General features: G+C 41.5%; 2 protein-coding genes across 2 annotated transcripts in view; one reads left to right on the top strand and one right to left on the bottom strand.

Moving 5' to 3' along the window:
• The window catches only part of asb1 (ankyrin repeat and SOCS box containing 1), a 230,980-nt gene that overhangs the window by 162,714 nt on the left and 41,926 nt on the right, over window positions 1-26,340 (top strand). The gene's annotated exons all lie outside the window — the stretch shown is intronic.
• Window positions 1-26,340, bottom strand: part of hdac4 (histone deacetylase 4) — a 133,311-nt gene that overhangs the window by 98,725 nt on the left and 8,246 nt on the right. The window contains exon 2 of the mRNA XM_085764291.1: window positions 13,315-13,568. Within this exon, the coding sequence (XP_085620417.1) occupies window positions 13,315-13,336 (22 nt within the window). The 5' untranslated portion in view covers window positions 13,337-13,568. The remainder of the gene's footprint in view (window positions 1-13,314; window positions 13,569-26,340) is intronic.

Raw genomic sequence — 26,340 nt, forward strand, 5'->3', positions numbered from 1 at the left:
ATGATGCTGTGATGCTTCATAGCTCCAGCGAATGGATTTTGATTCACAGCAGAAGTTGTAAAGCCGAAAAGTATGAATTTGATATAAAAAGGGTTATATTATCCACCAGATATCTGCCATTTACTGTCAGCTCTGACCTCCTCTAGCTGCTCACTAAACGTCTGAGGATTAATTGATCTATGATGCAGTTTGTCTCTCTCGCAAACATGTACAACCTAGAACTCATTGATTTGATTTCAATAAACTTCTGTGGCAGAAAAGAAGAGTAATGCACTTTCTAAAGCTTTACATTAAAGTCCCTCTTGATGTTCCATCCTACTGTGTCTCCTGTCTGTTTCCATCTCTTCAGAAAAAAAATACTAGGAGGGAATAGTCCATTTTCATTTTGACTGTTTAAATGTTTGTTCATTCATATTCAAAAAAAAAAGACTGTTTAGTCAAGACACTTTTGCTGCCCTAGTGGCCCCATAAGAGTAGGTGACACCAAGTTGTAGCACTGATGTTGTCAAAATTTTGTAACTAAACCTCAAACTAAACTAAACCTAAACTACAACTCAATTCTTTCTTTCCTTTCCCATCAGCTTTTCCAACATTAATCCTACTGAATGCCACAATAAAACTACCCTCATTAGCTTTCTTAACACATTACCTGCTGCTTGCAAAATCGTGAGCCCACATTTATCTTTACTGTTTCTACTCATTATTTCCATCCTTTCTTTGTTTCCTCTATGTCTGCTTATGTGTATTAGTTAGGTTATAATTAACCATAGTCAAAAAAGGTGTTGATATGACATCTGCTATCATATTGTTATGCACAGTGGATATTCACTGCTATAGCATCCCAACACAGTTGTTACTCTTCTTTACTTTGTAAACTAGTCATCAATTATTTGTTGTTTTTGTTTTTCATTTCATTGTTATAACCATGTATTTCAAAGGGAGCTTTACTGTCGGCTAGTAATTAATGAGTCACTATTAAAATCATGACTGATAAAAAAGAAGGCCTTACTCTAATCAGTTTATTTATGTTACTAGCTCTATTGTAAAGTGTAAGACCCATCATCATTTATTAATAAGTTACTGCAAGACCAGTCATCATCACCATTCATGAATACTCGTAACTCATTAAGAAATTGTGATGGGTTTTACACTAGCGCTATAAATTGTAATATATCGCTTATAAGATTAATGTCTATAAGAAAACTGTATTATAACTTCTTTGTAGTTGTTTATTTATGATGTATTAAGTGTTTGAATTAATAACCTAATCATACATCATTGCGTGCTATCCAATCATTGCTTACCATTTTCAGGTACATGACATGACTTGCTTTGAAAAGGGATTTTCTCTTAGATCTGGTATTTATTTAATGGATGTTTACTAAGGAGGCAGGCTCTTAGTCTTCTTTAAAAAAAACAAAAAAAAAGAAGGCCATTAAATTTACACACATTTACACGTACAAGCTGCCAAATACAACCACAGGACTCTACTGTTGGCAGCTGAGCAGCTCCAGTGGTGCAGGGGGAGTTCAAAAGCCTTGTTGAATAGAGGGCTCTGAGAGAGGAACATAATATGTTCACTTAAACAAACCCGATTTCCCCAGCTCAATCAGAGTTATGAAGCCAGAACATTCCTTCCTCTACCTCAGGCAGACTAGTTATACACCACTTTTAAAGGTCCCATAGTATAACGGTACATGTCCATGTCTCTTTTGATTATAAAGCAGGTCTAGGCTTTATATTATGACTGTGAGAGTATGAAAGCCTGAGTCCACAGAGAAATGCACACACTGAGCTATAAAAAGAGCCGCCAGGATTTCTGTGACTTTGTGATGTCACAACAAAGTAATCACTACCCAAGACTAGGGCAAACTAACCCTCTGTCTGGCCTTGGTATAACAATAACAAAGCCAATCAGAATACAGGCTCAGAGCCTCTCCTCTGATTAGATCATACAACCTTGTTGGTAGAGAGAAACCTAAAAGAGCAGTAAAACTATACTGATATGGTTATTTGTTCTTAAACAGCAAATGTATCGTGTTACGGATCAGCACTTGAAATAAAATCCGTAAAAAGTGTAAAATATTGGACCTTTAAGACGAGTCTCTTGCTATAGACCGAATTCTAACAGTTAACTTGAGTCCTAGTTGTGTGGCGCTAGCTGTCAAAGTCAAGGTTGCACAGTGAACAGCTGAGGAGTTCTACTTTAGTTAAGGTCCCTCTTCACACACACCATTCACCGACACCAAGGATCATCCCTCTGTGGATGAATAAATATTTCATGTGATGTAATACATGCAACTTGTTATGCTGCAGTGCACTTGCTGTAAAAAAGAAAAGAAAAGAAAGAAAAACTGCACCCCATTAAAACACTGGAAACAAGAGACTGTACCTCTTGTATGAATGATGTAACTGGGTAAAGTCGTCAGTGGCAGACTTAATGATGCCCACAGCAAAGTGACAGGAAGGAGAAGGGTCCACTAATTACTCACACATGGAAGAGAAACAGCATTAAAAAAAAACATGAGCAGCAACTACAAAGCAAATCAGTTACATGATCATGGTCATTTGTTTATCTTTTAAGTGAAGAGGGGCACTTCAAATATGGCGGAGTAGGGGAAGGTATTATTGGATCTCGGAAACAACTCCTTAATTTTCTGTATGAATATTGTTTGCAAGAAAAAGAAAAAGTCTGCACAGGACTACAATTAATTCATTATGCACTTTTTGAACTGATATTTAGGGGTTTTTTTGCTCCCTGGTGGATTCTGAGTCCATTTCATTAAAGAAGAAGCTCATTTTGTGGATACAACAGACGGGCTTCAACTAGCATCTGATCAATTCACACAGGACGGCTCTGAAAGTTCAAAGACGCAAGTTTGTATTTGTAGTCCCACAGACTTCACTTCTGAACAACTGAATGTTATTACACATGTACTACCAGAAAAAAGAGATATGTTTCAGTTGTCTTCTCTTATTTTCTCTCCACGCTCTGTTTACGCTCATTATCTCTGGAGCTTCTCTCACTCTTCATACAGGAGTTGGATAGTCAGTCAATTTCAGTTCAAGACAGAAGCTCTTGTAGCCCAGTACCAACCTGAAACTAAGCTGGGGGAATCAGAGTGGAGGAGACCGTGTTTGTTTCATATTATGTCATGTTGGGTTGCATACTGCAGTGTTTCTTGGTCTGAATGGAGGACAGGTGAATGATCGCAAGTGAAACAAACCCATGTCACCGAGTCTGAAAGGCACAGGCTGCAACTGTTCCTGAGGATGTTAAAGCTGGGATGTCTACTGCACAGAACTCAGGGTCAGTAACCACGGTAACTTCCTCTATGAAGCTATGGTAATCTGCTCACGGGCAGGTTATACAGTTATGTTCATAATAATAGCAGTGTGTTTAAAAAGGTGAGTAAACCTCAAAATTCTTCAAATAAATTGTATTTTAAGGAACACAACTGCATTGGGGACACTGCACATTCTATTTCAAACCAAGAAAATTGGAAAAAGTAATTTAATTTGATAATATTTTACAGAAAGTCAAGAAATATAATGTTCAAAAAAATAGCAGTGTTGACATCTTTCTTTACACACTTGCTGGTGTGTTTGGGGTCATTGTCTTGTTTGGGGTCATTTCCTCTTCAGTATACGGCAACATGACTACTTCCAGTATTCTGGTGTACTCAAACTGATCCATGATCTCTGGTATGTGATAAATAGGACCAACACCATAGTACGAGAAACATCCCCAAATCATGATGCTTGCACCACCATGCTTCACCGTCTTCACTGTGTACTGTGGCTTGAATTCAGTGTTTGCAGGACGTCTGACAAACTGTCTGTGGCCCTTAGACCCAAAAAGAACAATCTTACTCTCATCAGTCCACAAAATATTACGCCATTTCTTTTTAGGCCAGTCAATGTGTTATTTGGCAAATTGTAACCGCTTCATTACATGTATTTTTTTTTAACAATGGGACTTTGCGGGGGCTTCTTGGTGGTAGCTTGGCTTCACATAGACGTCGTCTGATTGTTACAGTACTCACAGGCAATCTTAGATCTTCTTTGATACTCCTGGAGCTGATCATTGGCTGAGCCTTTGCCATTTTGGTTATTCTCCGATCCCTTCGAATAGTCGTTTTTCTTTTTCTTCCTCGCCTTTATGGTTTTGGCTGCCATTTTAAAGTGTTTGATATCATTTTAGCTGAACAGCCTATCATTTTCTGCACTTCTTTATAGGTTTTCCCCTCTTTTATTAATTTCTTAATCAAAGAATGCTCTTCTTTTTAACAGTGTCTTGAACAACCCATTTTACTCTGTTTTTCAAGGACAAATGCACAGCCAGCATATGCAACATCAGTTGCCTTGATCCTTGAATAAGGGCCACCTGTTAACACCTATTAACACCTAACACCTATTCTTTTTCACATAATCAATGACCTCAATAATTGAACCTGGCACTGCTATTTTTTTGAACACGCCCCTTTCAGTAAATGATTCAGTTTCACAGAATCAGCAGCATGCACGTCATGCCTGTTGGGTCTGTTGGTATTCTATTGAGAGTGAGGAGTCACGTGCCGATTTGGTCTGATCTGGGCGGGGTTTGAGCTTTTTACGGTCAGCCGGTTGGCCATGATGGAAGGAGACGCTATCGGTTGCCAGGGGCAACGTCATCAGAACAGCACAGAGACGGACTAAATTCTAGCTCTTTTTTGCGCCAATAGATCAACAAATTACAAGAAAGAATAAGGAGAAAGTAAATCACTGGAGCAGTTTTCAACACAGCAGTGATTTCCGGCATTGTAAAACAATAAATTACGGAGTAGACGATTTTGTTTTGCCCATAGACTAGTAAGGCTTTTGCCACCGGAATCCTTCCATCATGGCGGAGAAGGGGGGTGGGGCTCTGAGCTGTGACGACAACTCCTCACTCTCAATACCTTTACTAAACCTTCTAGAAAAAGTTGAAAAAAAAAAAGTTGAAATTCTAACAAAATCAGTGATTTATCTTGCAAGTGATGTCGGACTGCTATTATTTTGAACACAACTGTATGTACGTATATTAGCTCATGCATTAATATGTAAACTGGAGAACAAGATCAAAATCTTTATCAACTACAGAGTTAGCATCTAGTCTTCCTGGGGTCAATTCAAGTAAACATTACCACACATAATCAAAGATATGGCACATATTACACAGATTACACCATCACAGATGTAATACTGGAGATTATGTAATATTTGTTAATACTGCGTGAGGACGATTGTGTGCCTGCTGAAGAGGAAGATTGTCAAGCCAGACTAAATGAGTCCTTTTCTAAATACACCATACTGTATATTTAAAGCTTTTCATAGGCTATATCATAAATAACATCATATATAATATATAAAATGTATAGAAAATGATTAGCAATATTTTTAAATGTAAAAAGAAAACTACATATGCTTACTGCAATCACAGGTTTATGAATGAATTTATCCTGTTTGATTTAATCTTCCCCATAAGCACTTTGTCTCCATCAGGTTAGAGCTGAATAAATATATATCTAAAAGTGTAATCTAACAAACAGTAGGATTCCAGCATTACCATCCATTAAGGAAATTCAAGTCCGCTAAATAATGCATGAGTGGACTACGATGAATAAAATGTAATAGTGTTAACTTATTGACTCTTGTCTCCACTGCAGCTCAGGCTCTCTCCCTGCTGCTGCTGCTGCTGCTGCTGCTGCTGTTTTTCAAAGATAAACGTGCACTGTTACACATGAATATTTTCAGCTCCACTGGATTAAAATGGAGGCCCTGCTCTTAATTTACCTGTTGCCATGGTGAATCGTAGTAGCACACTTTCTTCATTCACATATACTAAAAACTAAAAACTCAGACTTTCATTACCTGTCCTTGAGCCAGAGGCTCCTGATCACCGGAGAGCCCACAGGTCAAAACTCAGCCAAAGGTTCAAACAACATAAAGATACTTCTTTTAAAAAAACAAAAACAAAACACTTTCCTGAAGAGCAAGACCTGCATCTTTAAATCATCACACTCCAAGGACAAATCTGCAGGGGATGCCACTCACAGTGAACACAACAGTCCCATGGGGCATTTCATGCATTTCCAGTACAGCATGGCATACAGCGGAGTTTGAAGGCCTCTGTTTCAGGGCTTATCCTCGGATTAGTGCCTGGAAAAGTTCATTCTGCCCTGGGAGACCCAGGGTGCACTGAGCCCTTCCTAACAGGGATTGTGTAACTGCTGGGAACTTTTGATTTTGTTTTGTTCATAGAAGCAGGAGGATTACATCCTCAGGGACCCACCTGACCCGCCTCCCTCTTCTCTGCTGTCCTCTGTTGAACCCATACCGTGGATTTCACCTCCCAGCCAAATGGAAAATACAGCAGTGAAGGGATTCTCTAGTCTTACTATATCCAGGCTGTTTGTGGCACAGAGATCGCATACAATGTGACCTCTTGCATTTCACTGGTACTATAAGCTTAGCAGCAGATGTGAATCCTTAAGGGTTAATCTTAAAGGTCTTGCATGTTCTTAATCTCCATAGAGACTGGACATCTGGGCTACTGTGACTGTAGTGTAGTGCTATAGCTATATCAGTGTATAGTATCAGCTCAAATATAAATCCTATGGATGATTACTTGACTTGGACCTCCATTCTAAGCTATAATCATACTTTTACCACTGCTATAGGCTGTAATTATACATTTTCCCACAAAGCAACTGTACCTGTGTGTATACAGCTTCAAGACAACCTTCTATACCTTTAAAACCGATGAGAGCCATACAGTACACCCAAAACAATGAAAAGAGACAGAAAGGTCAAAATGTTAATTATCAGACCAAGTTACAAACCAGTGTCATATTGCCTAATTTAGCTTTCAAATCTGCCATAAAATCAAAGCATGATTAATTGAGGAAGAACAAAAAAGAAGACTGGTGGATCTTTGTTTATTTGAAAGAACAGTGCACAGCACGAAAACGTAATTCAATTCTGAGCTCCTCTTCCGGCAGAGGCAAAGCTTTGAATGCTTAATAAATTCTTCCGAAGGCTAAATTGCACACTTGTTTCATCTGGCAATGAGATTACTTGAATGGAATATTCTGGAAAACCGTGGAGAGAGAGACAATAATGAGGCAGTAATCTTATTTCTCCACAGCAGCTTCCATTGTTCTTTTAAAAAAGGACTCTGTTTATTCTGCCTCAGCTCTCATTCCCATCCATCTTTCCATTGAGGAAATTTTTTGCAGAGCCAAGGAGAAATTAGAACAATAACATTTCTGCAGGACTCAAATGCATCAAACACAGATTGGAGAGGGTGCTATTATGTCCCCCTGGCTCTTTGGACAATGGACAAACTAGATTGTAGTGGCAAGGATGAGCGCAGTGCAAACGCAGAAAGGCACAGAATGAATGAAAAGCATCATTATCTGGAGAACTTCTTGAATAACTTCCTCTGAATAAGCTCCTGTACGCCAACTTCTTTTTGCCTCTTGCCTTGGTTGACTTCAGTCATCCTTAGACAACTTCCTAAACGTTCACACTAAAACATATCAATTAACACCCCAAGCCTTTTCCTTGTGGCACTGGCCTCTGTAAATGAGGAAAAACCGGAGTGGGCCAGCAGGGGTTAAGCTTCCTTTTTGAAGATTATGCTTCACTTTCCAGTGGCCTGGCCCGGGACTAGCTACTCTCTTCTAATCCACAACTGCTGGCTTTTGATAGCTCCCACTGTGAGTCCTTATTACAGTTACTGATTAAAAGAGAGAGAGATAGAAATTCGAGTGACAGAAGAGAAGGAAGGGCAAGGGAGAGAATTAAAAGTGAATCCTATATCACAAGCAGGTGCCTCAATTATACAGCAACTGACTTTGATTGCTTCTAAATCTTACACTTAAAGCAAAACTATACCTTTGAAAGAGACACCAGTGATGCTACTCCTTAGCAACGGGTGGGCAGTTGTGAGGCCCTTCCCAGTTTGGCAGCCATCATAAAATGAAAGAGATCTATCTATCTATCTATCTATCTATCTATCTATCTATCTATCTATCTATCTATCTATCTATCTATGTCTGTACTGAGCTATCACTGATATCAATCTCACAGTGACTTCCTGCTTGATTAAAACATAAATAAAATCCTGAGCTGATCCTAAGAATCAGTTTCAGAATTGATCAAGGCATTGGTAACATAACATAGATCAAAATCACATCCTTTCATTACTGCAGTAGTCATCTGGAGTTTGTCCATCTGAGCCTGATGGTGGTGCAGCTCCTCTATTTAACAGAGCCCACCCCAACAGGCCAGCATCCCCCTCTATAAGCCTGTCAAAGTCAGCATGAGAAAGTGAAATATTAATTGGGTGCAGCCTGCGCTCAGACACACAGATGTACTAAGCTCTGTCATTATGAGTCATTAGCAAAGAACTATAGAAAAAACTCCAAATGAAGCTTCTCACTTAAGCGTCACTGAGCATCGCTCTCTGTGGTTAAAATGACAAACGTTGTCAGAGGTACATCAGATCAGCTGTCGTTTATTAACCTTAATTCTGCCAGTTACATGTTGACTGGCCTAAATTAAATTTGGCTGTGGTCAATTTGTGTGCTGTGTCTGTTTGTGAGGGAAGAGCCTCCACACAAACACCACTGTGAAACCACAAGTGAGGCAAGAGCTTCTTTAGCTCCAACATATCCAACAGAGTGAGATGTCTTCTTTCTATTGGATCCTATATGTCACTATCATTCTCCTAAATTCATATCATATAAGTAATTCAAACTTAAAAACTTTATTCATTTTCCACAACCTTCAGCTCATAAAATAAAGTGAGTGGCATATAGTTTTATTGTTACATTTCTTCTCTCTTGGAGCTGTTAGCTGCTTGGGCTGCATTGCCGACAGTGAACTTGACCATTCAACAGAATTTAACACACAGCACATCGATACCCACATCTCTTTTTTTTCCTACTGGACAGAAAATGTCATTTCCAAGAACAACAGTGAAGGTTCAGTTAAATACCGAACATAAACCTCCTCGAAGCACAAATACCAAAACACTACAACTACACACGGCAGAGAAATTGACTGGGAAACAATGAATATCACAGCTGTACAAGAAGAAACTTTGATCCCACCTAACGATGCCACAGGGCTCCATCAATCACAGTGGAGAAAACAACAACAATGATATTCTTATCTGGTGTGAGCTGTTTACGCTGCTCAACCTTTTGTATGGCTCTTATTGTGCTGTCATTCCTCTCCATCTTTTCTCCAATCCTCGTTGAGACCGAGTAATCTCAGAGAGAAAAAAAAAATCAACACATGAATAATTCACAACCATCTGCCACAGATCAATGGCCTAAACAAGGAGAAAAGTGAAGAGATGTGTTTCTTGTGTTTATCTTAAAAACCGTCACGGCACCACGCACCCTGCTGCATGGCTGCAATGACCAACCAGCTAATCTGCCACGCTGCAAGTTAACGTCATGAGGTTCCTTTTAACCCACACTCTCACTGGGCTCTACTCTTTAAGTGTTGATGTATTATGGTGAATTGATCTTGGGATCCACAGATGAATGAAAACGCACATGCAAAAAGCAATTAAATAAAACCTAATCACAGGATGAAATAGTAAGTCAGTCCAAAGGGACACTCGGCTATAGTAACTCAGGAAAAGAGTTTTCTGAGTCTCACTCTACAAACATACACAAGTGGTCAGAGAAAAAAAACTGCAGATTCTCTACAGGCTGCCATTATAAAGCAACAACTACCACTCCTGTAATAACTACACAAGATCAGAAAAAGAGGATTGCCCCCCCCAAAAAGTAAAAACATGGCTAAGACTACTAAACAATAACAAAACCTACTAAACCCAGCATTAGCTTTCTTTTTGGTCAGGCTGTACAAGCCTCAGAGGGGTTTAACAAGCTCTACAAGGCTCTCCAGCGGCAGACGGCCCCTCGTTCTGTTTGGGTTCCAGGCAGGGGAGCCGCTCTGCATGACGATTTATTGACGCAAGATCCCCCCTCGGCCAGGACCTGCCACTGATTACTGCCGCTGGAGAGACGAGGGCAAGGGTGGGAGGGAGGGAGGGAGGGGAGGGTCTTATTGGGATGAGAGAGTTTGTCTGTGTGTGTGTTCTAACTCTGGCTCCAAGGCCATAAACCCAGTTCCAAAATGCCAAGTAGCATGTCAACATGCCAGCCTTTGCCACCCAAGTTTAAGTCAGACAAAAGGCCCTTCAGTGCTCTAAAATGGAGGTTCAAGAATAGGAAACGATGATCAGTCATATATGGAAAAGGGCTTAGCAATACTGCATATGCAGCCTGGAGGGCGACAAGGGGAAAATGAACTGCTAACAGGAGGTGAAGCTGAGGAGTGAAAGCTTCATTCTTAATTTCAGAGCTACTCGAGGTGGAGAAAACTAAAGTCTGCAAGTTCAAGTGTTTTGGCTTCATACGACATTTCAACAGAACCACCCCTCACCTACTTCTGGTGTTAATGGGAGAAATTGTGTGTGGAGAGTTATGAATCATAAGAAATATGTTTCCCAAAAGCGGGATTATGTTTATCCATAAACTGACATACCATGGGTGAGTGTAAAAGGCTCCCACCCCAGTTGAAACGGTCCAAATAAGACGAAAAAGAGTTCAGTGATTACACTGACAACTGTGGACTCAGGTTGGGTCCAGTTTTCCATTACCTTAAAAGTAGATTTGTGTGAAAGCTAAAGCAAGTCAGATAATCTACCAAATAACTACAAAACTGACAGACATGCCTCAAAACTGACAAAGGTGAAATTGTACTCCTCGACCTTGAAGGTATTTTATAAACTTTGAAAGACTTTCAGGATAATAAACATCTTGCAAGAAACGAGAACAGACAGAGCATGGAAATGATCAGAATGGGAGGAAAATAAAAGAGGAAAATATGGCCCACTCCAAGGTTCAGCTTACATAACAATGTGTTCCAGAGAAAAGAAGAAGAAGAAGAAAATCACAGATCATTTTTGGCCAGTGCCAGTGTTCGCAGCTATGTGGACGGCCTGAAACATCCACTCTGACGCAAACCCTCCTGGCCATGACTCAACCGTGTCTCAGCTCACAGTTCAAGAGAAAAGAAGGTGATGCCAGCAGCCCACACTGTGCCACACAGGAGCAGTAGCACCACGACAATTAATCAATGGCTGTGACATCATTGCATTGAATATGACCGCGACGACAGCCAAAGCATAATGGGTAAGGGAGGACACAATTGGCCCTTTGTCCAATTTGAAAAAAATAAGAGAAATTCAGATCTGCGTTACGGTTGTGATTAAAGACAGTTTTTTTTGTTGTTTTTTTTCTTGAATTGGACCATGGGGTTTCTCAGTGTTCAGGGTCAAACACACCAGGGAGTCCATTTTTAATCACGCAAAGGGAAAGACGCTGGGATATAATTCATGACTAGTGAAGTGTCAGGAAGGGGAAGAGTTGCTCAACAGACATTTAAATGGACCAACTGTCATGAATGTAACTTCGGCCAAGAAAACTGTTGAAAAGTGAATGAATGAATGAATCACTCCTCACTTGTCTTTCACCCTCCAAAAACTATAGTAAATACACCATCTTGATGTAAATAACAGTTGTTGCAGTTGAAACGACTGTAATGACGCTGCCATCAAATGAGCACACTCCACAGACCAGACAAGAGGCCAGCTGATGCAGGAAGAATAACAAACATTTGAAATAATCCCTAAGATACAAAGACATACCGATGTTTTTCAGTCAAACTGACAACAAGACATACTGTATGTAACAGAATATCGCAATTCAAATGACACATATTCAGAGAGGAGAAACATGCTACACAAAAGATAACCATGGCTACAAGAAGAGGGGAAAAAATTGTAACTTTGGGAAGCAAGTATAAGTATGAGGAGATAAGACCTTTAAAAAGCACATACTCCTACTTTGATAATGTCAGGGTCAAAATATAGATAGTCTTAACTAAAGGACAGTTATGGTAGGGAAGACTGAGGCATACCCACAAAGCACAGATAGAGACACAGTGAACAATATGCATCATCTGTTTGTTAAAGGTGGTCTATTAATAGCACTATAATGTTTTAATTAGAGTTTTGCAACAGTTGTTGTCACTGAGGACACAGCACCACTGTTTTTTCTTCTCTCAGGTGTTTGGAAATGTTTCTATATTAAGTCACAGCTTATGTTGTTGGGGTTGCCTGATGCCACATTCATTACCCGGTGTGAATCACATTACCTGACTCAAGACTGTGTGGTTACTTGTTACAAAAACCATGGTGAGGCCTTCATGTTGTAGGGGGACACAATGTCTACAGAGAGCTACATAACTGTCAAATGGAGAGCATTTGAAAGTGTTAAAAGAGACAGAAACAACTTTGCACCTTTCATATTAAAAGTCCATTACATGTCCCTGAGAGAACCTCGGTGAATACATGTAAATGATCATAAAGCAACAAAGAGAGCATTTGATAGCAGCAATCATATTTCTCTGCTTCAATTAGTTTTCTTGGCAGCAGTGAACATGAGTGCTAATCAGTTAAACCAACCTCAGAAAATAAACTTGCCCTTTAAGTAAATGCTGTTTGAACAATGCAACATTTTAGAGTTAGTGGTTTTGCGAACTCTCTCGGCCATATTCAATCACTCTTTGGAAGATTGAAGTGGCTCTCGTCTGAAATGCTAAATTGAAACAGCAGGTTTGGTCTGTTCACCAAGGTGAAATCAAATTATCAACAACATAATCACAATGCAGCTTTCTGTAAATCCAGAAAATGGAGTGGAAACCTAGCCTGTAACATCTGCACTTTTATGTCAGAAGGAAAATCATATCATTTCCCTTTTTTTCTACTGTGCTTACATAAACCTATCACACGTTGACTAGGTTTAGGGGTTGGGTTTAAAACTACACTTCAAACAAATGGGGTTGATGCTCTGGTCACATATAAACCAAGAATGAGACTGCTCATCATCAGAGCATTAAGCCACATTGGCTTTGGCAGATGACTTTAAAAAAGCACATGCTAAAATAAGACTAAAACCAGATGGTTTCCCAATTTTTTCAATGTACAGAAAAGCATTCAAAAATCAGAATATAAAGTACTCCATATTACAAAAAGATATGCACTTGGTAGGCAAACTTATTCATCATGATCCCTAATGCCAGATGCTATTTCTATATAATAACAGCAGGTTTATCAATGTCAAAGCAACTAAACTTGCATTGACAAGGACAAAAGATTTCCTGTTGCCAAATACTGTTTTGGGTTTTTTTTTCACATCTTACCTGGTCGACTGTGAGAGCTCATTGTTATGGTTGCTGGTGCCAGGCAGGGAAGGAGAGGTGAGAGGCGAGCAGCGACAGTGTCAGTGCACCTCCACGGTAGCTGCAGTGACCACCATGTGCTTCCCACCAAGCTGCTGCTGCCAGGCCAAGGAGGAACAGAGCGGAGCTGTTTCTCAGAGCTTCATCACACTGAGCTACAGGTGGAGACCGCAGCGGTACGTTGTGGCAGGTTTCCTTCAACCAAACGGGTCAGGCTGTGAGAGGCAGATGTAAAACCAAAAAAAAAAGTCATTTTAAACAAATGGGAAAATGCAGATAGAAGCTGATATACTTGTTAATGCTGTAGTATCTTAGGTGGCATGTTTTCAATCAGGGGTCATCGTTGGCTGGTGCCTTGTTGGCTTTTTATCCTCTGGCAGTTACTGAGCTAAACCTCCTGTGTGTGGCCATGTGTGCTCCTTTAACAAGCCAGGACAGAGCAAAGCCTTCATAAAACACATGACCCTTGTGTTTCATAATCCACTTATGTCTAAAATATGTCAAAAAAATTCATAAGCATATCTACCTTTTACTTAAAATTATCTTTTAATTGATGTCCAGGAAGGTGTGACAGATTTTAAGAGTTGTGTCTGTACTGGTGAGCTATTGTGGCTGGCAAGGTCAGGATAGCAGCCACAGTGGAGAGACTTCACAGCCAACAGAGGACAAAATCAGAAAGTCAATATAAAAACATCCTGGTGTAATTGTTAGTTGTGTAAAGCAGAAATTAAATTAAATATGTTGTACTTTTTCTGTGTTTTATTTGAAATGTTGATCCATACGAACACATATTTGTGGTTTTAAGAACCAGAAAACATCTATGTTTTACACCTCCTCTCTCAGGCTTCTCTCTGGAGCTCTATAACAACAAGTCAGTGTCAGCCAATCAGAAGAGAGGGGGCTCTAAGCCTCTCTTCTGATTGGCTTTTCTCAGTGATCTCAGTACATTTCAGGATATCACTCTTCTGACTGGCTGGACAGAGGGCAAGAGTGGTGAAATGCTTTGTTGTGACATCACAAAGTAACAGGAAGTCCTAATCACAGGCTGTGATGAGGATTTTTTTTTGTGAGTTTCACACAGAACTTTCTGATGGCTGTAGGAGTGTTTCCATGTTTCTCCTTCCACGCCAGTAAAAAGGGAACAGTTACATTTTTTCAGACAAGACGACAGTCAGACAAACTATTCGATTTAAATTGAGCGTCTATTTGATCATTCGGATTGCCCATCCCTATTTCCAATGTCAACATTAGCACATGGTACTGGTAGCGAAAACCAAACCCTCTACCCGTGACGGGTGTGGAGTGGACGTGGTTTACACATCTTATTTGCATTTCAAGGTGCAGACACAGAAACGGCTCGTTCTCAGGAGAGCTCTTGAGAGCTACTTTTAGATTGCTCAGCTCAAGAGCCGCAGATTAAGTTGGGGGCAGTACACTCCGAATACAGTGTGGTTGGAACACTTAGATCTATGTCAAATGGTTGAAAAACAGCATAATATGGGAGAATAAAGACTGAATACAGGGCTTTAATACTTTAATACTTACAGCCTTAATATAGAACCAGGCTCTTCTTTATAATTAAAAGAGACATTGTTACAATATGGGACCTTTAAAACAACTCTTCTTCGATAGATGTTTAATGCTTGTTTGATGTGGGACTTCAGTTATGAGTGTACAAAACATTTTGACAGTTACAACAAGTATCAAGCCAATTATTAATGAAAATCATTTGGCTTATTTTGGAAGAGAGAAAGGGGAGTGATGTTAAAAGGCCCTGGATTTCTCTAAGCAAAAGTTGTTTCGCATCTGGTTTTAATCAAATAAATTTGGTTTCATTTGTGCCATTTAAATTTACTGAAATCACAGCAATGCATCAACTAACTCGGTATGTCACTGTCAGTTCTGTTACCACACCCAGTCACAAAAAGCTTTTGATTTCAGTCCAACAGTTACACTAGCCATCAAAACTTTTAAAAACAGCCCAATTTCTACAGTTTTTATTGAAAATGAAGCAGTTAAGGTCCAGTGAATAACTTTACACTGTAAAACTGAAAAGTGATGTAAATTTAACAGGAAAATAGGCCATTCTTAGGAACAAATTAGCAAATGAGCAGTTTCCTGCAGATATAAGTGAGTAAGTGAGGCCCATTTTAGGTCCTCAAGCTCTTGTTGAAGACAACAGTCTCCAGAGGTTGCCATTGCATTACTAGGGCAAAACTGGCTGTGAAACGTTCTGCACAAAACAGAGAAACACTGTAGCTCTGATGTAGAAAAAACATTTACGGGTTTCGAGTGGCACAGTAGGTTGAGCAGGTTCCCAATGTGTAGAGGCCACAGTCCTCACTGCAGGCGGCCCCAGTTCAAATCCCGCATCAGGCGGCCCTTTCCTGCATGTCATTCTCTCTCTTTATGCCTACCCATTTCCTGTCTCTCTCAACTGCATTAATAATAAAGGCACAAAAAGCAAAAAAAATTATACTTAAAAAAAGCAAAAAAAACATTTAATTTCAGAGAGACATTACACTATGTAAAATAAAGTGGAAAAACAGGGAAGCTCTAAAACTTTCAACCAGCATTAAACATAACATGATAGTCATGTTCTTGAAATATGTTTTGCATTTTACTAAAGACAAACTATGCAACTTTTCAAGCTTTCAACATTTGCCTGCTTCGAGTGGCATGAACAAGTTTCATTTTTGTCTGGTCAGCTGGAGGAGTCGGTGCTTTAATAAAAGTCCTGTAGTGGAAGCCAAAATGAAATGCAAACACTGGCTTTGCTGTAGGCTTAGACTTACCTCAGAATCAATAGAGGAAGACAAAGAGGAAGAAAACTTTTCATACCGTCTAGTATGTGTGTCTTATGCAATCAGAGCTGCAAGGAGTTTGTAAACACACACAAGCGCATAAGGGGAAGCTTCTGGCTATTCAACAGTATCCAACAGAAACTGATGCTCACCTCTGCCCCGTCTAACAGGTGTCAACATAGCTGACCACAAACAAGTGGTAATAAAGCTGCAAACAGTCACTCGCAAGACCGTGGAAGCTGCAATAGTGTGAACGTGCCCCAGCTCTCTCCGTCTCTCTCTCTAAAATACACACACATGGTCGCTTTGCTGTCGCCATTACGTTAAAGCTGTTGAACTGAATTACTGTCAAATGAATGAGTTCAGTGGAAAGAGGGTGCAAGCTTTGCACGGCCAAATAAAACCTCATGGAAACACATCAGTGCCAGGATTCTCCGGGGTCTTACTTCACTTATCAGGAATTATCATAGCAGAAAAACAGTCTCTTAAGTGAGTGACAAATTTAATTGTGGCCCAGCTTAATAATTGAGGTGGAATGTGAAGAAATAAAGACGTTATGTCAGAGGAATAATCAGACATCTGAACTTCTTAAATCTGAACTACGAAATGAGTTCCAGTTTTGCTTCTTCAGCCTTGGACGCTGACATCATGGCGTTTAAGTGCAACCTGTCAGATTTCCTTTTATGAGTTTGAGATAACAAACATTAGCGTGTTGTCATGACAAAGGGCTCCCTGAGAATTTTGCATTCACTCTGACATTTGAGCGCAGAACCTAACGGCACCCTAAAGGCCAGAGGCAGAATAACCAGAGGCTGAGTTTAGATGTTTGTCTGAATGTCTGACATGATTGTGTAATAAACAGCAGACAATACTCGGACAGCCAGGAGGGATGCTCAGTGGGAGGGTTGATGGATCTGCCGAGGCATGAGGTGTCAGGGAAAAAGAAAAGTCCTCAGCGCGTCGACTGGAGGGCAGCGACGCTAATATCACATCAAGCCGCCTATTTTTGTCGAGGGAGTCGTCTGTCAGACAAAAAAAAGATCAGACTGCGCTTTTACAGCTTGTCATACAATGTCAGCAGTGACCTAAAGCATTGAGGCCTCTGCCACACACAAACAAACAAATAAAAATAAACAAGGGGAAGCCAAACCTCCTCCTTTTCTGACGCCATCAACCTGCAGTTTGTGGCACTGGTCTGCCGTCAGCTGTTGAGCTCTTCATGTTCCCTCCGTATGATTTCACTTTTTCGAAAAATTCAAAATGTTCTTCGGGGATCCTATTAAAAAAAAAAAAAAAAAAGAATCTTTGTACAACGCTGCGGGTTTTTTATCCTGCACTGCAGAGCCATAAAATACACCACCTGCATCCCTTCATGCATCTCATATCCACAGACTGACACTCAAGATTGGACAAGATTTATTGCTCCCGTGCAGTAAAGTTTGAATCTGGAAACGTTTCTTGGCACTTGACAGGAAAACAGCTCTCAGGACCCCTTAATGGACTTCATTTCCCAAGCACTCTGAGCGCTGCCGGGAGTAATCACGATGGCATGAAAATAACATGTGGTTGGATAGTGAGCAGTAAACAACAATTAAGAGACCCCTTGCATAGCTCATGAAATGAATCATTGAAAATGCACTTACGCCATGAAGACAGCCTCAGCCTCTCGACCCTAATTGACCATGAATTATTCAACTGGGGAGCTAGATTAGCAGCACTGCTAGTATGCTACTGATTGACATGTTTGTGATTTGTCTTTGTTATTGGCAAAAAATAGTTGAGGTATTATCTTAGGGAGAAAAAAACATTCATCTACTGTAGAAAGTCGAAAAAGCACAGCAAGACAAGGACATAATATTGTAATATGTCAGGACTGCTGCTTGTTGAGTGAGTCAAACTGAGACCTTCTTCCTTAAAGGGGACATATTATGGAAATATCACTTTTTGAAGGCTCTTTGGGTGTTTGCCTTGCCTTTCAGCCCACAAAATGTGAGAACTAACAAAAAATCTGTAGTTTTAAAGGGATAGTTCAACATTTTGGCAAATTGGCCCATTGCCATAATCCCTATAGTTTTAGGAGTAGGTTTGTTACCTTTAATTGTCGGTGCAAGCTATTTTTAGACCAGCGGAGCAGAGCTGTAAGCTGCTCAGAGCTGCAGGTCAGAACTTGTCCACAAGAGCGTTTTGGAGTTGTTGGATTGTGTATTTGATGAGTTTGATGAGGGAAACCAAGAAATCCCATTAGCCTCCGTAGCGTAGCTCTGAGCAGCTTGCAGCTCTGCTCTGCCATTCTAAAAACAGCTTGCACCGACAATTAAAGGTAACAAATCTACTCCTAAAACTATAGGGATTATGGCAATGGGCCAAATTGCCAAAATGTTGAACTATCCCTTTAAGTTTGCCTATAGGTTGAAATCCATATGGTTTTATGAGCTGTTCCCTCAGCTGTCATATGATGTCATTAGTTTTTGAATTTGCATAATACTACCCCTACCTGTGAGTATCGGTACGAGTGGGCGGGGCAGTGGCTCCTTTGTATTTAAAGGGAGAGGCACTGAAACCAGCCGTTCTGAACAGGGCTGTTTTGAGCAGATGAAAAGAGCTGTGATGTTTGATCTTGGGGTAATTTGACCAAAGCATGTCACAGACATGTCTTTAAGACACCTGGGAACTATTTTAATTTGTGGAAAAGGGGCATAATATGTCTCCTTTAAGAGGAGGGAGGTTGATAAGAGAAATGAAACACGGGTAAGATCAAAATAAAAGTGGGAGAAACACCTGTGCACACATCTGAGAGGATAAAGATACTTCATCTGACATCATAAGGACCTGCAGTGGCACAACACATTCTGTGGCCTGTCTGTGAGGCTGACACTGAGGAAGACGTTGTCGAAACCGGTCTGTGCTAAGCGCCGACGCAGTATGAAATAAAAGACAATGAGAAGGACACGAGTGCTGCTGGCCTTTCTTTTGTTTCTTTAAGTTGATCTTTTGGCCGTGCACCTCTTTAGTTTGTTCCTGAGAGTTTTGTTGGAGAGTGCGTGTTTTTCTTTGTTTTTGACTGTCTGTGAGGCTGGCCATGACAGCAGGACTTCACATCGATCAGCTGTTGGCTGAACATGGATGAGGAAATGAGATGAGGAGTGCACACACATCAGGTGAAACAGAGGGATGTTTTTTCCTACAGAGCTTGGGCAGCCCGGGACAGCAGTATGTTAAGTTCAAACACACACCAATAACGGAAATGATATACACTAAATGTTCCAGTCGTGGGTAATGACAGGATGGAGTAAGAAGCTGTTCAAGTGAACGACTAAAGATGAGTGATTTATTAGAGTACGCTGTCGGTTGTGCTGTACAACATCTACACTGAACACTGTACACTGAACATATGGCAGAAAGTCCTGACAAGGTCACACTGGTTTGACAGGTAGAGGATGGTCATGAGACTGGAATTAAAGCAGGGTGGAACATGTGCTTAATCACCTCTGATACCTATTATGCTAATTGTGACTCGATTTAGTACAAATGTCTAGTAGGGTAAAATAAAAGCATATTTCAAATCCATTAGCACCTGGCTGCAACCCAGGTGAAGCAACTCAAGTTGTCCTACTGAAAAACACAACATCCCCCAACTCACTGTCCACATCACTCCCTCTGTTGTACCAATGTTGCTGTTGTGTTAATATTACCCCTTTCCCACTGGTCAAAAAACCCGTTCAAACCCGCTAACAATCGGCTTTTGGTGGCAGTGGGAAAGGCGCACCGAGCCGGGTCGACGCGGGTCAAACGACTCGGCAAGCGACGCGGGTTAAAATCGCCTTTAATCGGCTCGGCTCCGATCGGCTTGCAGTGGGAACGCCAGACCCGGGTCAACCCGCTAATTTACGTGATGACGCTGAGCGTTATGTGTGGCCACGTCATCGCGCCTGTCGCGTCTCATATCACGTACCAAAACAAAGCTCTGCTCGCATTCGAGACTGGGATCAAAAGATCAAAGAACACTGACCAAAAACCATTTAAAAAAAGAAAAGAAGCGACAGTCTGTTTAACTGACGTGTTGTGCCGCGGACGTCCGTCATATGGCCGCGGCAGACTCGCTGTCCTCCGCGGTCCTGGTGCTCCAGGTTGGCCAGTCGCCTCGTCTGCCTCGGCGGACGGACACTCCGCAGTGGGCAGCTGTGGCATGACTGTGTGTGTTTCTTGCACCGCGGATGAGAGCGGGGCGACTGGCTCATGCTCTGTCTAACTCCCCAGCGGGGGATCAGACTCGGCTCATTTTTTTGGTCAATGGGAAAGGGGCCAAATGCCGATTGTTAGCGGGTCGACCCGCATTTAAAAAACCCACGTCGACCCGCTAATTTTAGTGGGAATACGGCTTAAGTTACAACCGCCCCACCGCTGCATCCAGGGTTTCCCCCAGAAAACTTGTTAAGCCCGGTGGTAGGGTGGCACCGGCGGCCCATCGCCGGGCCACCGGTGCCCAAGCGTGTTTTTTTGTGACAGGGGCCTGACCCTGACCGATGGCAGGGCCCTGTAGGGAACAGATTCATTAATGGAGCAGTAGCATTTAGCGGGTGTGATTCCATAAGGCCTTAAGATCAATGTTAAAAGTTGACTAGAAATTTGAAAATATTATCATAAACATCTGTTATTAAAAGACTTTATGTAACTTAAACACCAGCTATAGCAGAGTCTTACAGAAAGGCACTCTTGAAATGCTGTTCAATTAACCACAAAAAAAAGTAGGCCTAATAATTATAATTATAAAAAAATATTTAAATAAATAACATCAACTGTTTGCATTAACACTAGAACCGCCAAGGGGTCATTTTTACCCCCCTCCTGTTTTTAAATATGTCTAACTCTGTCAAAATAAAACGCATACTTCTCTCAGTTCGTGACTTTTCCTAAAATGGGTTTATTTATCATCTAGTGAATTTTGAGGTCTGTGGGATGAAAACAAAAAAAAATATGATCATTTATACCTAGAACCGCCGAGGGGGTAATTTTTACCCCTATTAGAAACAGCTGTTTAGTGCCGTGCTCAACATTAACGCCGCTGTCCTGTTGCTTAGCAACGGACGCCGTTTGACAGCTAAGCTGTCATTTGATACACAGGTAGCGTTAGATCGATTGATATAGATATATATTGATAGATAGAGAGATAGATTAATAGATAGATTTATATATATTGATAGATAGGTTGATAAATAGAGAGACAGATAGATTGATAGCTAGTTAGAGAAAGAGAGATTGATAGATAACGTAACGTCAGCGGATTTGTAAATATGAGCCGGAGCAGAAGATTTACCGACCAGGAGGTCTTGGCAATGCTCCAGGACATGAGTGAGGGAGAGTCTGATGGGGGAGAGGTAACAGTGAGTGATCAAGAGTCGGACGGCGAAATAGACGACCCATCATTTTCCCCTGATGAGGAGTCGTCATCAGAGGATGAGGAGCCGGCACCCCCCAAAAGACGCCGGCTTCTTGAAGCAGGAGAGGAACCTCCAACTTTGCCCATTGCCTTCGGGCACTGCGGGAGCTATGACAGGTAAACTTCTGGCCTATAATCGCACTATTCTAGTATTGGCTTGTTTAGGCCACCTATAGCTAAACTAATTATAAATAAATATGTCTTTTCTAGAGTCAGCTCAATCACCTCCGTCAGAGGAGCTACGTGAAACTGGCAGGGACGGGACTGTATGGGCACCTATACAGCCAGGTGTGCACACGGGGAGAGTGCAGTCACAAAATGTGTTGACTAGGGATGGGAATCGAAAACCGGTTCCTCTTCGGAACCGGTTCCAACTTGGATCAATTCTTGGAATCGTGTGCGTGTCTGCTTTAACGATTCCCTTATCGATTCCGTTTGGTTCAGAAACTCGCGCATTAATTGATTAATTACGTGACGTTACGTAACGTTCCGTTAAAATCAATCTTCATTATAAATGAGGGTGCTTAGTGTTTATATCCACATGTCACCGTTTGTTCTCACAAAATAAAGTTAGTGGCATGTCTGCGTGGAGCAGCTGCTGACAGATGCAGCTGACAGCGACGTTTCCTCATCACTAACCTGTGAGCCAGAGCCACCCTCCGGTCCTCCCTCCCTCACGTCGTGAGGACAGGACAACGTCTCCTGAACAGGCTACATGTCTATTCTTTCTGTTTTTCTCTCTTCATTCTAATCACTTCCTTTCAGGTTTTGCTCGTAGCCAGGTGAAACGGTAGCTGCGCCCTGTGTCTTTTCTCTGGCGCGCTCTCTCTCTTTCGCTCGCTCACTCGCTCCGCATAATAACGAACGTTATGAAAACAATAACCTACAGATGCATAAAAACTATGTAATGGAAACATTGTTAAATTCCTCCTGTGAGCACAGCTGCCCCACAGCCACAGTGGTCTAGTGTTAACCTGTCCAGGCAGGTCGGTCCTGTCAACTTTTTTAATGTCAGAGCCATTAATGCAGTGTTTTCAACCTTGGGGTTGGGACCCCATGTGGGGTCGCCTGGAATTCAAATGGGATCGCCTTAAATGTCTAGTAATTGATTAAAAATAAATAAATAAATAAATAAATAAACTAATTATTTTTCACAATCTTAAACAACTATATTCTTGATATATTCACTTTCTTGAATAAATCAAGATAAAATAAAATGCAGCATATACAAATATCTGAGCTTGCTCATCTTGAATGAGGGTCACCAGAAATTTGTGATGTCAAAAGGGGTCATGAGCCAAAAAAGGTTGGGAACCACTGCATTAATGCAAACAAACCCATTTCTCTTTTATTCCCTCACCCAATGAGAATCGATAAGAGAATCGATAAGGAATCGAATCGATAAGCAATATCGATAATGGAATCGGAATCGCTAAATTCTTATCAATACCCATCCCTAGTGTTGACAGAAAGAGCCGGCCCAACTGGCCACGCATTCCGCAACATAGACGACATTATGAGTGCGTTCATGTGCTTGATGGATCGCGTGATGCTGCAGCATATTTGTGACTGTACGGTGGCAGAGGCGCACAGATGTGGAGCGCAAGACTGGGAGCTGAACCTGGCAGAGCTGAAGGCGTTTCTTGCGCTCCTCTTGGCCAGAGGAGTGCACAACGGAAGGAATACAGATGTGGAGGACTTGTGGTCTAAAGAATGGGGTCTTCCCTTCTTTAGCACCACTATGTCGAGGAATAGGTTCAGAGCAATAATGCGCTATTTACGGTTTGACAAAAAAGAAACCAGACGCATCCGCCTTTCTGGTAACAAGTTTGCGCTGGTCAGTGAGGTGTGGGACAGGCTTATTCACAACAGCATTGCCTGCTACAAACCCGGGGCAGAAATTACTGTTGATGAGCAGCTGTTCCCGACAAAGTCGCGCTGCCGTTTTACACAATATATGCCAAACAAGCCAGACAAATTTGGCATCAAGTTCTGGCTTGCTGCGGATGTTGATACCAAATTCATGCTGAATGGATATCCTTATCTGGGGAAAGATCCTAGTCGCCCTCCAACACAGAGCCTTGGGGAGAGTGTGGTCCTCAAACTGATGGAGCCTTTTTTGGGTAAGGGGAGAAACGTAACAACCGACAATTTCTTTACATCACTCCCCCTTGCCCACAAACTCCTGGCAAAAAACACCAGCCTGGTGGGAACCACCAACAAAAACAAGAGATCACTGCCTCCCTCTGCGCACCTGAAAGCTGCACTATACAACACCACAGTGATGCGGAGCGACAGGGCAACGCTGACCATTTACCAGGGCAAAGAAAAGAAGAACGTGTGCATCCTCAGCACAATGCACAAGTCCGTGGATGTATTAATTCTCTTTATCTTGATTTGTAACCCCACGTGTTTCATTGCCATTGCTGCTATCTATATTATCTTAGGTGGGAGTTGACGTCCTGGACCAGATGTTGAGGCAATACTCTGTTCGAGCTGCTACCAGAAGATGGCCAGTCGCAGTGTTTTACAACATGCTGGACATCGCTGCAATGAACGCGTGGGTCCTGTACCGCAGCTGCATGGACACAAATATAAGCCGGCGAGTGTTCATCCTGGAGCTCTGCAAGCAGTTGCGCAGTGAGCACATCACGAGGCCGACATCAGCGCCTGTCCTGCACACCATGCCCGAAGACAAGAGGAGAAACTGCGGTGTTAAACGCAAATGCACGAAAAACAAAACCGTCAAAATGTGTATGAAGTGCCAACGTGCAGTGTGTGGACAGTGTACTTTGAAAGTATACAGCGTGTGTGCAGATTGTGAGTAATGTGCGCATGAGAGAGAGAGAGAGAGAGAGAGAGAGAGAGAGAGAGAGAGAGAGAGAGAGAGAGAGATCTTTATTCCATGCCTTATTTGTTTAAAAATGGGTTTCTTCTTCTTTCAATGTGCTAACTGTTTCATTGTTTGTTTTTAGTCTACAGTTTGACTTTAACATTTTGACCTAATCAAACAATTGTAAATAGCGAGCGATCCGATTCTTTATTACCAACAACGTGTTTTCATTCAAGTTTATTTATTTTTGTTCTGCTTTGATTTTTACTTTTGCCTAATGGTCTTCTCATAAATAATTAAATTAATTCAATGTGTTAATAATTTGTATTCTGTCTGATGTTGCAGTTTATTGATGAGTGAAATAAATTTGACGTTTTCAATTCATAACGAAATAGTCCAAATCAATTGTAAAATTAATAACTAACCCCATAAATTGAAATGTTAAAAGTATTTTTTATCAAGCACTACTTATTATTTAAAAGAAAGGATGAATACAAACAACTTTACTGCTTCAAGAAAGTACATCCTTTGTGATTGATGACGGCATGGAGGCGGGGGTAAAAATGACCCCTCTCGGCGGTTCTAGGGGGTGTTGGAATGTTGGCGGTTCTAGTGTTAAAAACTAAAAAACAACTGCCTGGTGTCTCCATTGTTAAAGTCTAGCCTTATTTCCATGGATGTATTATAGATCCATCATCCATGTTTTGTTTTTTTAATTTATTTTTTACATCTGGAGTCACGTGCACATGACGTACCACGCTCTTTTTCCGGTCAGTCGTCATGGAAACGTGACACTCACGGATCTACTAGAACAAACGTGTGTGATTGCGAACTTTACGAGCTGAAAAATGAAACAATGGATCATTTTCACATCAGGTGAAAGCCCCGCGGCTCACAGAGTCTGGAGCTCTGACGCTGCAGGGGACGACGTGCAAACACAGCTAACAGCTGCTACAGCAGCTGATTGAGCCTTTTTGAGCTGCGGCTCGGCTCACGTTAACGTGGACTCGGTGCGTTCCTCGGTCAGCTGGTGAAGCAGCGGTCTGTGATGCTGTCTATTGTCTGATGAGCATGATGACCGTGACGTGTCTCGTTATGTGCGACGAAGTTGTAACGTTGTCAGGTGATGAAAAAGACACCTGATCACGTGTTTACTGAGTATAAAAACTGATTTAAAAAAATTAATAAACGATGTTTAGCCTGGCGGGGGGTCAAGTAAAGCCTGGCGGGCCGCCAGGCTTATAATACACTGGGGGAAACCCTGTGCATCCTTAACCTGTAGCCTCCAACTGTGCTCTCAAGGGAGAAGATATCTACTACCATCATCTCCCCTCTCCTCTCTGCAAGGTCTGACGATGTCGGGACCAAGACACCAAACATGAATATCTCATATCTCCGCTGTGCTGTGCTGTATTCTTATTTAAATAAATTTAAATAAAGCGTCTGACTGAGCCCAATATTTCATCAAGGAAGACACATGATGTAAGCCTTTAACATTATGAAGACAGGCATGAAAATGTGTGACTGAGTTTGAGACCCGTCACTCTCGAGCTGAGCATAAATGCAAATCAAGACACAAACGTCATGAGAAATTCGCTCCAACCTTCAATTGTACTGGTTGCCAGGTACACCTTTAGAGAGCAGCTAATAGCTAAAGCTAAGCTAACGCTAACCGTAACCGTACAAGCAGTAGCTCCGGTGTTGACAGCGGACTGGAAACAACTCTGAATCATTTCAAACTAATTCACCTGCAGACGACCCCGACATACCCGCAGTATCACGCCTGAACCGGAAACGTTACAGTATCTGCTGACGGTGACCATCAGTTAGCATTAGTATTAGCACGATGCCATTTCTCCACAGAACTATCACGATCTGCCACCCCCTGAGCTCCGCCTCACGTGATATACTAG

The sequence above is a fragment of the Trachurus japonicus genome, chromosome 21, assembly GCF_045865225.1.
Source record: "Trachurus japonicus isolate A0001 chromosome 21, Traja_1.0".
Taxonomy (NCBI): Eukaryota; Metazoa; Chordata; class Actinopteri; order Carangiformes; family Carangidae; genus Trachurus; species Trachurus japonicus.